The sequence below is a fragment of the Ranitomeya imitator genome, chromosome 5 (genome assembly GCF_032444005.1).
Source record: "Ranitomeya imitator isolate aRanImi1 chromosome 5, aRanImi1.pri, whole genome shotgun sequence".
Lineage (NCBI taxonomy): Eukaryota > Metazoa > Chordata > Amphibia > Anura > Dendrobatidae > Ranitomeya > Ranitomeya imitator.
The window spans coordinates 27,517,112-27,532,172 of record NC_091286.1 but is presented as its reverse complement, the minus strand read 5'-3'; the positions used below and the strand labels follow the sequence as shown (position 1 = coordinate 27,532,172).

At 41.0% G+C, this 15,061-nt stretch overlaps 1 protein-coding gene across 2 annotated transcripts in view; it reads right to left on the bottom strand.

Annotated features, from left to right (window-relative positions):
* Positions 1–891: 891 nt before the first annotated feature.
* Positions 892–15,061, bottom strand: part of SLC30A10 (solute carrier family 30 member 10) — a 46,944-nt gene continuing 32,774 nt past the window's right edge. For both annotated transcript variants that reach the window (XM_069768480.1, XM_069768479.1), the window contains exons 2-4: positions 13,145–13,228; positions 10,478–10,717; positions 892–5,033 (exon numbers count right to left, since the gene is read on the bottom strand). In XM_069768480.1, coding sequence (XP_069624581.1) covers positions 4,555–5,033; positions 10,478–10,717; positions 13,145–13,228 — 803 coding nt within the window. In that variant the 3' untranslated portion in view covers positions 892–4,554. The remainder of the gene's footprint in view (positions 5,034–10,477; positions 10,718–13,144; positions 13,229–15,061) is intronic.

Below are 15,061 nucleotides of genomic sequence, written 5' to 3'. Positions count from 1 at the left end.
AGAAAGTTTCTCACGTCAAAATGAGCGTACTGACTGATTCTCAGTTAGGCTACGTTCACATTTGCGTTGCGTCGGGCGCAGGTTCGGCGACGCATAGCGACGCATGCGTCATGCTCCCCTATATTTAACATGGGGGCGCATGGACATGCGTTGTCTTGCTTTTTGTGACGCATGCGTCTTTTTTGGCGCAAGCGTCAGGGCGCAGAGGACGCAGCATGTTGCTTTTTTTTTGCGCCAAAAATCATGCCAAAATAGGACGCATGCGTCACAAAACAATGGGTTTTGCATGCGTTGTGCGTTGCGTCAGCGACGCATCGCCGACGCAACGCCCAACAACGCAAATGTGAACGTAGCCTTAACTCATTCTGCAGCCAGCAATAGACAAAGGTTATAGAAGTTAAACATTGCAACACTTTTAATGAAGTGCAAATACAAAAAATAATTTTTAGCTAAAATACATGCATATAAATAAAAAAAAAATGTTCTCGAAGGTACTGTATATAAACCTCTTAATAGTACAGTCCCCCATGGTCAAAAGACCAAAATGACGGTCTCAGCGAAAAAGGCAAACAGAGATCAGCAGGTTGTGTGAATATAGTCACTGGGCAGAACACAGGCTTAGGGCTCATACGCACTTGCGTGAAATACGCCCGAGACTCGCATGGTAACACCCGGCTCTGCCGCCGGCACTTGGGAGCGGAGCGTGCAGCTCCATGTATTGCTATGCAGACCCACGCTCCGCTCTGGAGTGCCGGCGCCAGAGCCGGGTTTTAACATGAGAGGCTCGGCCGTATTTCACGCAAGTGACTATGAGCCCTAAAACTTTTGTTCAGAGTGCCCCCTTTAGAAAAGAAAATCCTACATTAAACAAGAAGATACAGAAACACAAAGTTATAAAAATAAACATTTTATTTCATTTGTTCACTTTTTTCATATAAATGTCCAAAAAGTACACAGCCAGAACCAGAACACACAAAATAAAGAACACAGTGTCACACATGTACAACAGAAATTACATTATAACAGGTATAGTATTTTTTTTATTATTATTACTTTTTTTATTTTTTTTTGGGGGGGGGGGTCTTTTGCCTTTATAAAATATTTTTTCTTTCATGTAATATAATCAGTATTTTTTTTTGTTTTACTGGATTCGCATAACTTTAAAAAAAAAAAATATTATGAATATTTTGCTAGGTGGAAACCATCAACAAGTAGGTTGTATTCTCAGATCGTATTACGGTCTTATTTTATTCCAGTTTTGTTGTTTGCTCTTGTTTTATTAATATGGGGACATTGTAATAAAAAAAAAAATCAAGATCCAAAAGGTCTCAGGGTAGGTGAAATGAAGTGCTTATCATTAGGTTTGGCCATCGATATCAGATCGGTGGGCATGTGACTTCCGATACTGCGCCTCCTGGTCAGCATCTGGTTGATGGTTTCCAACAATTTGGTCAAACTGTTTAATTTTTGTCTATTTCATTTTTATTATCGCGGGCTAGTATATTAGTGTAGACCTTAAAGGGGTTGTCCATGTTTTTGGATTCTCCAGTAACTGCGGCAAGATGGGGCGATTTGCATACTTCCGGTCACATTCCAACTAGATGCATGCGGCCTCATTCAACACACTTGAAATGAGTGAGGCCGCGCACGTCTAGTCGGAATGTATCCAGGTGTATGCATATCACATACTTGCAGTCCCATAAGCCCCTGGAGAATGCTGACAGCACGCATTATGAAGATTCACAAGTCTGCAGTCACAAGAAGCGACTGCGTTATGCTTATTGCTGGACTTAAAGGGGTGGTCCATGATTTACAGAAGGCTGAGCTGAAATATCAGACACAAGTCTTTGACATGAATGGCACCGTTTCTGATTTTCCAAGATCATACATCCCCTTTAACTATAGTAGACCCCCCCAAAAAAAAAAATGTGGCTTACTTCATCAAAACTGTTTAACAGTAAAACTGTTTGTTGTCCATAGCATCCGATTAGAACTCAGAATTCAAAGTTCTAACACAGTTTACATTTTGAATTCTGAGCTTTGATTTGGTTGCTATGGGCAACAAAAACAGTTTTATTATCAGAGAGATAAGGTCTGTAATCTATAGCTTAGTACTTATTTCAGATATTTATGGATATGGTGTGGCTCCATGCATTAGGGGGTCTTCTAATAAAGGAGCAGTCACTGCGTTATGCTTATTGCTGGACTTAAAGGGGTGGTCCATGATTTGCAGAAGGCGGAGCTGAAATATCAGACACAAGTCTTGGACATGAATGGCACCGTTTCTGATTTTCCAAGATCATACATCCCCTTTAACTATAGTAGACCCCCCAAAAAAAATATGTGGCTTACTTCATCAAAAGTGTTTAACAGTAAAACTGTTTGTTGCCCATAGCAACCAATTAGAACTCAGAATTCAAAGTTCTAACACAGTTTACATTTGAAATTCCGAGCTTTGATTTGGTTGCTATGGGCAACAAAAACAGTTTTATTATCAGAGAGATAAGGTCTGTAATCTATAGCTTAGTACTTATTTCAGATATTTATGGAAGTCAGGGCACACCTTCCTGGTATGGTGGAGAAACCCTTTAAACAATAATAAAATGAATCTGGGTTTTAATATTATGTTTTATACATTTTAGGTTTACTTGGGGGGAAACGGTTAATTTATTACATTTTACATAAATCTGATGGAAATATTAATAACTCTCTGTCTGAAGACAAATACAGTGATAATATAAAACACAAGTAAATACAGATTGTAGACCATTTATGATAGTGGTGTAAATATATACAATATAATCCAGTGTCAATTTCTGAAGATTTAAAGGGGTTAGACATTTTGGACAATCCCTTTTATTGGATAGGTCACATGATAGGTACAGTAGATCACCAGATACCTATTGGTGGTAACCTCAGTGATCAGAAATAATCGGTAGAGAAACCTTACAGCAAGAGTTTCATTTCTCTGCAGCGCCACCACAGGATAAATGAAGCATTACACAGCTACTATTTAAAGTGTAAAATGCGGCAGGAGAACTTGCGGCAGGAGAACTTGCAGCAGAATGTCTGTATCTGCCCCTCCCCTCTCCATAGAATGTTATGAAACGCAACTGTAATCAAAAAATATTTAAAGTGACGGTTACACTATAGGCTGTCCACGTAATTCACGATGGTCCTCCAAACCAAGAGATGCGGTTTGCAGCAGTAGACAGGGGATCGTCTCAATTGACTAACAATTCAATATTAAGATATTTATAAACATTTCTTAAAAGTGTAATCTATAATTTTCAACGTTAGTTATTTATTCGAAACAATAATAAATGAAAAATATATAGTGTAGATACATAATATAAGGAATGTCAATCGCTAATACACACAGCAACAGAGTATACACCCCAAAAGTGATTGTAAAAGTAAAAAATTGTGCTATATAGCAGCCCTGACAAATTTAAGTGAAAATGAATGAAAAAAAAAAAATCAGATAAAACCTTTACTTCATCTTTCAGGTCCATTTAAAAAGTCAATTTCAATAAAATGTGAACATTTTCCTATAGCCAAACCCATATTTTCATTTATAGGGGGGAGTATTAGATTATATATTTATTTTCTTATATTTATATTTTTGTTCAAAGGAAATCGTATTGTAATACCTATATTCTTGTCCATAGGGGGCAGTACTATAGCAGTTATATTCTTGTCCATAGGGGGCAGTACTATAGCAGTTATATTCTTGTCCATAAGGGGGCAGCACTGATACAGACCGTTGTGTTCCTTTACTTTCTGTTTTCCTGTTTATTATCTGTTCTCTACCATGAGGCATGATGGGAGTAATATTTAGAATTAAAATAAACATCTTTAAAGAAGCATATTTCATAAAACCGCTTTACCATCCACTTTAGGAAAGCTTACTTTTCTATAGATACTATTATCGATGGTTATTGGATGTGCTCTTTAAAGATGTTATCAGCTATGGACAAACCTTTCTTTCGTGAGGACAGTCCCTCAATTATAAGCTTATATAGCAAGTGGTCAATTTCCTGCAGCTCCTCCACAGGTCAAATGAAGAAATGACATGCTAGGACCTCCAGCACAAGAATCGGTCTGTACGGATGCTCCTAATGTGGCTTATAAATTAGGGTCTTGCAATGCAGAACCCCACTATAGTAAGTTATACGGTATATGAATATAGGGTTTTTTTAACCCCCTTTTGGGAAATTTATAAAATCCGCCCCTAAAAACTTGTTAGAGACTAGATTTGATGACAATGTGGCTCTTACAATTTGCCCACTTTAGGGCTTATCCTCCATCATTTACCCAAAGAGACATTGTGTTGCTGTACTAAAACATATATTTGTGTGTTACCAATATTAGTACATTCAGTAGACTCTACGATCCAAAGACATTCATGCTGTCGGCCCTGATGCCTATCTGTTAAAACGGAAAAGTAGACCGAGATACCCAGCACAGCCCACATCAAAGCATGCACTATAGATCTGAAAAGTCACTTTGGTCCTCAGGGGTTCATATTGGCCTCCAGTCCATGCCAATAGTCTAAAAACGGGTGGCCTTGTTGTTCAGAGCCTCATTTTCTGAACTTATGCCATTGGCAATCACCTTGACTTCCGGAGTCTCTTCAAATGAGGGATCAGTTGGATTCTCAACATCGGTAATTAAGTCATTGCTCTTATACCACACTTGAGATGCCTTGCCCTTCTTCAGTGCTTTGCCAGTCATTTCGCCAAATGGTGCCAGCTCCTGGCTGCAGCAAAGGCTTGCATCGCATTTCTTGGATATGCATGGAGCATTGCATGCCAAGGAGAAGTCTTTGTCTTCCGTGAACTCAGCCTGAAGCGTGACGGCATGGACGCCTTCTGTGTGGAAGATTTTACGAATGACGCGATTGGCCAAGGTGTAGCTTTCAAGGCTCTGAAACTTCACGTGAAGCGTTGCGATGTTCTTCCCGCTGGCTAACTCCCAAACGTGAATTTCATGAATACTTTTTACTCCTGGTACCACGGAAATTTTTTCACCTGCAGAATGTGAAATTAATATTTTTTTAAATAAATTAAAATTTAAAAAAAACGTATAGGCAAGATAATAATTTGCTATTTGTTAACTGTTAAATGTTAACAAAAAAAATAATAATAAAAAATAGGATATAAAACACAAATCCCTGTAAATTATTTTAGGACAATTAAATCTATCATAAAGTTATTTTATACCTAAATATGTACTGGGTCAACACACTAAACAAGAGTTCTTATCATTGAAAAGCAACATTTATTGATTTCAGATTTTGGAGGTGTTCCCCCTTAAATTATGCTCAGGATCCCTGAACTACCTAAAACTTTATTTTTTTTACTTCCAATTGTGATGAGAAACTTCTGTATGAGCCTATTTGTTATACTTTTAATGGACATTTAAAAAAAAAAAATAGGAAATAAAATCCCAGCTTCCTTTCCTATAAATTATATCTGAGGACAATAAAATTAATCGTAAGGCTTTGTTATACATAATGGATAAATGTGTATCTTGGTCATCCCACGAAATAAGAGTTCCCAGATACACAATCGTCATTGAAAGTGAGGTCAAAAGCAGATTTTTGAAAGTTTTCCTCTTTAAATGGTGCTCAGGATCACTGAACTAACCAAAGCCGAGTATTGTGATGTTTCTTTTTTTTTTTTTTTTTTTTTTAATTCCTTTTACTGTGATGGAAAACTCACCCATATTAGATCATGATATCCTGATGAATTATAGTAATAATAATAATCTTTATTATTTAACAATTATTATTATTATTATTATTATCTTTATTATTTTACAATTATTAATTGTTGTTACTTATTTCTATGCAAACAGTAAAGTCTTCTTGTCGGACCCTTGTGTCTCATGAGCTGATTATGTCCTTGGAGATTAGATCTATTTTCCGGAATGATATTCTTCTTTCGCCATCTGTTTGTTCGTGCCTAACCTATGTTTACCCGCAGCTGGCAGTGCTCTATGGGCCTTTGTGATCTTACATGGAACAGCTTGTATAACTGACATTAGATGTCTTATATTTTTGATCTGATGCCAAAAGATCCAGTTTTAATCTCATTTTATATGAATCAACTTGTCTTTGTTTTTTTGTGTGTTACTGTCTATTATCTGTTTGTAAATAATAATAAATGCAATACTGATTGAGTGATAAGTAGAATAGAAAGAGACAACCAGGATCGGGCATGTTCTGGGGTGGCCCGGTGGGGTTGGATGCAGGGCTTACCCAATCCCAGAAATGATGGCAGCTATGACCATGGGGTAGTTTCTCAATGTCTCTACAGACATGAACACCATGTCCACATTTTAGTAAGCAGCGGTGACAAAGGAAGTTCTCCAGTCCCAGGGATCACCAGGTCATAACAGATCAGCTCTGCAGGATATCTCAGGATATAGCAATAAAATAATAAAAAATGCAATGCCCTTCTCAAAGATCTTGTATGACCTGATGCCACCAGACCAAAAGCGCTTAAAGAAGCCCTCCCATCAAATTTTTTTATCCTCCTAATATATTGCAATCATCATATTAAACAGTGTTGTGTCCTTATAATTGCTCATTTTGCCTTTCAACTCAGTTAATTTTTCTGTTTTTTTTTCCATTCAAGTCCATGACATCTCGTGATTAAAAACAGACTAGGTGAATGCTTCTAAGCTCTATGTAGAAGCAAGAGGTCAATTTTCCATGCATGAGTCATCATCAGAACTATAATTCTACATCATTGCAAAGTCGCCTAGTAGGGGGGAGGAGGGAGCAGCTGGGTACAAAAATTGAATAGGAGGTAGAGCTGGGCTAACAGGGACTTGGCATCAATCTAGACTTGTTAATGACTGTCTGACTGTTAATTATCATGCGATATCATAGATCTAATGGAAAAGAGAATTAACTGGGTAGAAGGGCAAAATGAGCAATTGTAGGTACACGGTACTATATAATATGATGATTGCAGTATAAAAAGAGGATAAAAACTTTGATAGGAGTGCTTCTTTAAAGAAAAAAAAAGAAAAATTAATGTCAGTTGATAAATGAAAGAGCATTCATGGCCCAATCCACAACTGTTCGTTCCACTCCACATGATCGTAAACTGTGTGTCCTCCATATAAATACCGACAGCAAAAATAAAGAAAACAATTTAAAATGTATTTAAGTGGTACAATATGTTGAAAAAATTGTGAAAAACACAGCAAAAATAAAAAACATACATATACTGTATATATATATATATATATATATATATATATATATATATATATATATTTACTAGCTATTGAACCCATTCTCTGCCCGGGTGGCGAGCATTTATATTGGTACATGGTCTCCATCCTGGTATGTGCTGCTCCCATCCTGGACCCCCATTCTGTCATGTGCTGCTCCCATCCTGGACCCCCATTCTGTCATGTGCTGCTCCCATCCTGGACCCCCATTCTGTCATGTGCTGCTCCCATCCTGGACCCCCATTCTGTCATGTGCTGCTCCCATCCTGGACTCCCATTCTGTCATGTGCTGCTCCCATCCTGCGCCCCCATTCTGTCATTTGCAGTAAAAAGTCACTGGCTTGCTGCTGTGACGTATTTTCTATATATATTCAGTAGAAAGTGACTGGATTGCTCCGCTGATGTATTTTATACGTATATAGATCCAGTATAAAAATGGCGCGGGAAAGCATGGACTGCGCAGGCGCCAATTCCGGCGCCACAACCCGCCTGGGCCACAATCCTCATTCCTGGATGCGTAACTTACAAAATGGCACCTGAAGTGCGCTATACGCATGTGCCATTTCTGACGTAGGTTTCATGTCCCGGCCTCCAGCCCGAAGAGACCCCACTGCAATACCAGATAGGTACCGTATATACTCGAGTATAAGCCGACCCGAGTATAAGCCAACCCCTCTAATTTTGACACAAAAAACTGGGAAAGTGCAGCGCCCCAGAGATCTGGTCGTTGCAGTGGTGTCGCTCTGCCACTAAGGGGACTGATGGTACGTCTGATGGCACAAAAGGAGTTCACCTGACCAGGTATCACAAGCACACATTACACTTCACACTCCGGCCACTAGGGGGAGCAAAAGGTTCTATTTATTAGGCCACTCCTCACACTTTGGTAGAACTGGGGGTTGGATAGGAAGTAAGGGTAGAAGCTGACTGGGTTTTGCCCAGGCAACATCCCGTGGCAGGGGGTGATGCGGGGAAGACTTCAGAGGGGTCCCTGTCAGGCGTGGGAACCTGGCAGTGACCTAGCGACAAGGACAGATCTTTACAGAGCCGCGCCTGCACTACCTTGCGGCGGCATCTAAAGAAAGGACACGAAGCGAAGGATATTGTGGACAGTGAGAAACGAGATCAAGCACAAAGGAGAGCCAGTAGGAGTCATGCCCCGAGAACGGCAACATCCTACTGAGGCACGTAGCCGGTGACCGGAACACCGAGGAAGTAACTGACTTTATGCCTTACTTCAAATACCGCAGGACAGTTAATTATAGGTTGGCTGTCTACCATACATCACCTAAGCAGACATAGGGGGCAAGCGTGGAGAGGGGCGTCTCTAGGGTCCCAGAATAGCTCCAAGCCTTCCCGTCAAACGGGTGCGTCCTATCCAGATAAACTTGGGGGACGGAGAGAGAGAACGAGAAAGAACGAGAACAGAAGTTGTGAGGACTATCCCGAATGCTCAGCAGGGAAGAACTACAACACACAGGCGCTAGTGGTAGGCAACGATTTCCACCTGCAAAGGGAACTCTGGATGTGCCTTCGGACTGGCCGGTCTCAGACAGCCCTGTTGACAGTGCTCTGGAGTGAGGATCCTGAAGCCTTCAGTAAAAGGTAAAGAGACTGCAACCCTGTGTCCTCGTTATTGACTGCGCCTCACACCATCGCCACCTACACTACTGGGAAGCCCTGGGGACATACTTCACCTGTGGGAAGGTATACCATCTAGCTGCCGTCACATCACCCCAGTGGACCCCGAGCAGCGTCGGTCACCCTGACCGAATATCACAGGTGGCATCACGAAACCTTAGCCGACTTTATTCATCATCTTTCATTGGACGCTCCTTAGCAGGGTCACGGACCGGGTCCAGCCACCATGACAACCCCAGTACTGAGACAGAGAGGACCGGTACCGAGTAACCCGCGGCCTTGTGTCTGGGGGCGCTCCAAAAGCATATTGATTCGAGTATAAGCCTAGGGTGGGAAATGCAGCAGCTACTGGTAAATTTCAAAAATAAAAATAGATACCAATAAAAGTAAAATTAATTGAGACATCAGTAGGTTAAATATTTTTGAATATCCATATTGAATCAGGAGCCCCATATAATGCTCCATAAAGTTCATGATGGGTCCCATAAGATGCTCCATGGAAAAATATGCCCCATATAATGCTGCACAAAGGTTGATAACGGCCCCGTAAGATGCTCCATATTAAAATACGCCCCATATAATGCTGCACAAAGGTTAATGATGGCCCTATAAGATGCTCCATAGAATAATATGTCCCATTATGCTGCTCCATAAAGGTTGATGACCCCATAAGATGCTCCATAGCATAATATGCCCCACATGCTGCTCCATAAAGGTTGATGACCCCATAAGATGCTCCATAGCATAGTATGCCCCATATGCTTCTCCATAAAGGTTGATGGCCCCATAAGATGCTCCATAGCATAATATGCCGCTGCGATAAAAAAAAAAATGACACTCATCTCTGGGTGCCGATGGCCTGAGCAAGAGGGGACACCAGCGCGCTATGGGGGTCAGGTGCCAGAGTCGCCACTGGCTCATGCCCCCAGCACTTGCGATATTCACCTGTCCCCGTTCCACCGCCGTGCGCCACTGTTTCTTCCGGGACTCTGCAGTGACTGTTCAGTCAGAAGGCGCGCACTAAACACGTTATCGCACCCTCTGACCGGAAGACACTGCCCAGAGGTGGAACAGGAACAGGTGAATATCGCATGGCTCACCCTCCCCCGTCATACTCACCCACCTGGCACGTCCCTGCTTCTCCGTCAGAGATCGCAGTATGCACTCAGTGCTTACGCATACCGCGATCTCCTGGGCCACAATCCTGATCCCCAAATGCTTAACTCTGTGGGGTCCAGACTACGTAGGCATGTCACACTTGCACAGTCTATAAAGTCTTCGGACAGAGTGATGCTCCTAGCGTTATATTATAGATATTAGAAAAAAGTAATAAATGTATCACAGAAAGTAGACCCAAAATTATTTGATTAAACTTTATAGCGTTTTAGGTAAGGATTGGTCCCCACGTGCCCACTCAACCATTCATCAGGCAATTCATACGAATGATCTGGCTAGCGACATACCAGACTCAATTAGTAGATCATGGATGTGCTTGAACAAAGTAGCAATCCTTGGCTGGTTTGTAAAATCCTAAATTCTTTCAATAGTACAGCATGAAGGGAATGAAGGAATGTATTATTCTTACCAATTTCTCCGACGTTGATGCCTTTGGGGACCATCTGAAGCAGGATGGTGGCGGTCTCTTTAATGAGTGGGAAGGCAGAAAATAAAATGATGGCTACCATCACTACTGTCAGACTGGGATCGATGTAGCACTGCCAGTTGCATGTCGCTTCAGCGGACAGTGGTCGTACATAAAATATGACGGCTGCCACCACAACAACCACAGACCCCAGTGCGTCACCCATTACATGAAGCAGAACGCCTGCAGAGACAGGAAAATCCATGTAAATTAAAATTACCGTATATACTAGCTGAAGAGCCCGGCATTGGCGGGGCATAGTAACTAGCTGTGGTTAGTTATAACAAATTATAATGATTATATTGCACATAAAAACATTTCACATCATATATTCAACACTACAGATTTGCAACACAAACTTCTTTCATTTTCCCCTCACATCTGTCATTTTCCACTCACTTCTCTTCGTTTTCCCCTCACTCCTCTCGTTTTCCCCTCACTCCTCTCGTTTTCCCCTCACTCCTCTCGTTTTCCCCTCACTCCTCTCGTTTTCCCCTCACTCCTCTCGTTTTCCCCTCACTCCTCTCGTTTTCCCCTCACTCCTCTCATTTTCCTTTCACTTCTCTCATTTTCCTCTGACTCCTCTCATTTTCCCCTCACACATACACAGCAACTTCCTTTAATGAGCACAGCGGTGTAAATCATGAGGCTCCTCCTTTTCCCTTGAAATCATGCCTCACAGAAACAACTCCATTTTAGTCATGACGGAGCTACATGTGGCCTGTGCCTGCCGCGCACTGATACTCTGAAGGCGGCGGCCCTGATTGTAGCTCGCAGTGGCTGGGACATTGCAGCCAGTGAGTTTTGCAGGGTGGCGTTTGAGGTGAATGTGTCTCCACCCGTGTGCGCTAACAACACGGGCCATGTGGGCAGGGCTTTGCGTGTGGAGGGAGTGTGGCTATGTGGATTTGGCGGGGCTACATGGAGTGGGCGTGGCTTGATACATACACACATACACTCAGCTTTATATATATAGATTGCCATGGTGCCATTGTTGGGTTAAGATTAACATTAAATGACTTGCTGGAGGTGGCCAACGATTCAGTCCCCACCACAAAAACCAAACAGGGTATATGCACACAGAGTTTTTGAGGAGGTTTTGGAACAAAATCTGGCTATATACACACATCATCATCTTGAGGCATATTCCGCCTGGAATCCGCCAGAAAAATTGCAGCAAAAAATGAACAAAATGCACAGCATTACCAAAATGACATGGCTGTGCACATTTAGTATTTAGTTACTTCTTTTAACCACTTCAAGATTCGGGAACCCTGGAGTAGTTAAAAGAAGTAACAAGTTCATTCTTTGGGCGCCACCCGCTCTCTAAAGACACCAACGGCGGAGCCAATGCGAAAATGACAGTAAAACCCTCAGCGGAAACGATTCAGGAAAAAAAGACACCGGCTTCACGTGGGAAAACTTAGACTTAGCATCTTTGCACCATCTAAAAGATGTCGTGAGCACTTAGGCAGTTTCTGCTCCACAAGCTCAACAAAATGACTCAGTGTGCACCTACCCTTACACATGAAAGTTGTGTTTGGTCACTGCTACCAGTTCTCCATCCTTTGGTACGATGACCAAGCCACAGTGACATATGGTCATCAGTAACGTCCCATGGAAACTGCATCTACAGAGGTCCTGGGAACACATTCTTCCAGTATGTGACACCTCACTGGTGACATTTCAGCTGGAAACCTGCTCTACCACATTTATTAAGCGCCTGTAATTATGTAAGCTTGATAGAAGAACGGAGTCAGGGCTGCTGCGGAGAAATCCAAGGCCCTGAGCAGGATATTGTATTATACAGAGGGTGCAGGTAGAGCCATAAGTCAAAACAACTGATATAACAGATTACCATCTTTTATGCTATAGGACTTTCCAACTCTTACAAAACTTCCAGGAGGCTCCAGATAAAAAATGGTGCCTCTCAGACTCCTCGAAGAGTTGGCCAATCTCCATGGAAGCCTACCAGAATTTCTGGAATGAAACGCTCCTCCGGTGTTTTCTTAGCCATGATGCTGATCTCCAGCATTCTGAGGCACGTTGGGGGTGGATGTAGCCTGTTCTAGGGTCTATGGTTATACAAATGAAAGCTCCACAATTATTGTGGTTGGCTAGTATGGCTAATGGGACAATAGGGTCAAACTGTACATCTTTAAGACACCATTAAAGCAGTACACTTAGAAGATACTAGTGCTTAGTAATAAAATATCAACCTTTTTATTTTTAATATGGCTAGCTGTAAATCTAGAAAGGATATCGAAAGTATGATCGGGGCTCTGCTGAATCTTATCTTTAGAAAAATCTGATTATAAAAGCAAGATGAGGTGGAGAGTAGCTGAAAAAACTAGATAGTGTTAAGGTCACTCTTTTGACATTTGTTGGGCCTATGGGAGCCAATGGACATATACAAGCGGAATAAATTCAGGTAGACTCCAGATGTATAGCTCCAATGTAGCCAAAAATATAAATGTAAACAGAGCCTGTGCTTATGTTACCAGCATTTTTGGACAATGCCATTGTGGTGTAGGAGCATTTGACCCATAGGACCATTTGACCTTATTGTCCTACTGGGGACTGCTGCCTACAAAGCCACATTTACATTACCTCTAATGTTGAGGGCGGCCGCGTCCTTTTCATTCTTGCCCTTTACTTCTTCTAGGTCAGATTCTTGGTCATCTATATTGTTACCTATGGCCAAAGAAGAAACGCTGTGTTGTGTATAAATTCTACAAACAGAAGAAACACCAGGTTTTTAAAAAAAAATCAGTTTCACCATTGACAACATAATACATTCCCCAGAATTATCGGACGGAGGTCGTGTGAGACGCATCACAAGAACCTTCAGGATATTCTTCATCTACGACCTAACCGGTGAACTCTACCAAAACGAAAAGATGATGTAACGCCTAATGATCATGAGGGCTTCAGAGAAGAACCGAGCATTACGCTTGGACCAGATGGTGACTTTTCATGGAATCGGATTTTCACATTTTTTACCTAATGCCCCGAAACTCTATTGTAAATTTTTGGCAATGATCACTTGACCTGGATTTCTATTTTATGGAAATGACAAAGCAATTTTGTTTACACAGAAGACCCTCCATGCCATCAAACATAAATTCACAAATTGACCCAGTTATTAAAGGAAACCCACATTGTACATGGTGTCTGATCTATGTTTGAAATGTTCTAGATCAGGAGGAACTGAGCAGATGTGTATGTTGGTTTACGAGAAATTATTCTGTATAACTTAGTTTATTCATTTAAATCCCTACTCATTGTAACCTTAGAAGTCCAGTGGGCCGTACTATTCAGTGATCTATGTGAAAAACTAAGTAGGACATGCCCACTGGACTTCTAAGGACATTATGAATTAGGAGCTAAATAAATGAACCAAACTTTTCCCAACTAAACTACATATATATCTGCTCTGCTCCTCCTATTTGTTGTCCATATTAATGTCTACAGATAAATAACATCCTCTAAAATATTATCTACACCCTGACCTCCTCTGAACTGATTATTTTTAAGGTCACAGGTGACATTTCAGCTGGAAACCTGCTGGACTACATTGCATTTATTAATTGCCTGTAAATATATGAGCCTAAGAACAGTACTAAATATGTTCATTATTAGCATTTAAAGGGGAAGTTGCCTTTAACCAAGACCTGCAAGATTGAGATTCTGAACTGTTAATAAAAAAGGTCCTTAGTAATTATAACAATTTGGTCTCCAAAAGAGATTTTGGAATGGCAAGTATGTTCACAGTTGTGTTTTGATCGGAAAGCAGATGCCCAGCATTTCATATCATAATTGTTAGTGAACTTCTCCTTTAAGCAATAAACTTCCCCTTTAAATTCATAGACATTTACAAACTTAGGTCTTTTTTCAAAACTAAATAATATACATGGGCCAACCATATATGAAACTGCCTAAAATATTTTTTGCTTACAAGGACTGGAAAATATCTTAAGGCGCAGGCTAGACAGTGATGCATTGAGGCAACCACAAAAATGGATTGCTGACTGTCAGCATTACCGCCACTGTCAGAGGGAACAGTAATGGTGCCTGTTGTGTAATATTTGCCCTTTACTCCTGGAAGGAGCAAGAATCGAGTCACTAATTTGCTTCGAGTCATCTGTATCTGTTGTTGCCTATTCAAAAAAATTGTTACAATTTTCCGAAGTGTCTACATTTTTTTGCATTTTACAAAATGGGCGTTCTTATCTGCAGAGAGTGCTATCAGGGAGCCCATGACTGCACTTTGTAGTTTATGTGAGATAAGGACAACTTGGAATTTGTGAAGCCATTAACCCTTGGTGACCCAGGATGCTAACATGTAAAAGTACAAAGATTCAATACACTGTAAGATTTTTAATTATTGCACTAATTACAAAATGGCCGTCCAAAAAAGAGGACTTCAGAAGGTCCTACAACAGCCAAAAGTGAGCTTACCTAATACCTTAAGAGAGGGACCCTCTTTAATAAATTTTAAGATAATGGAAAAGCAATATCTACTTT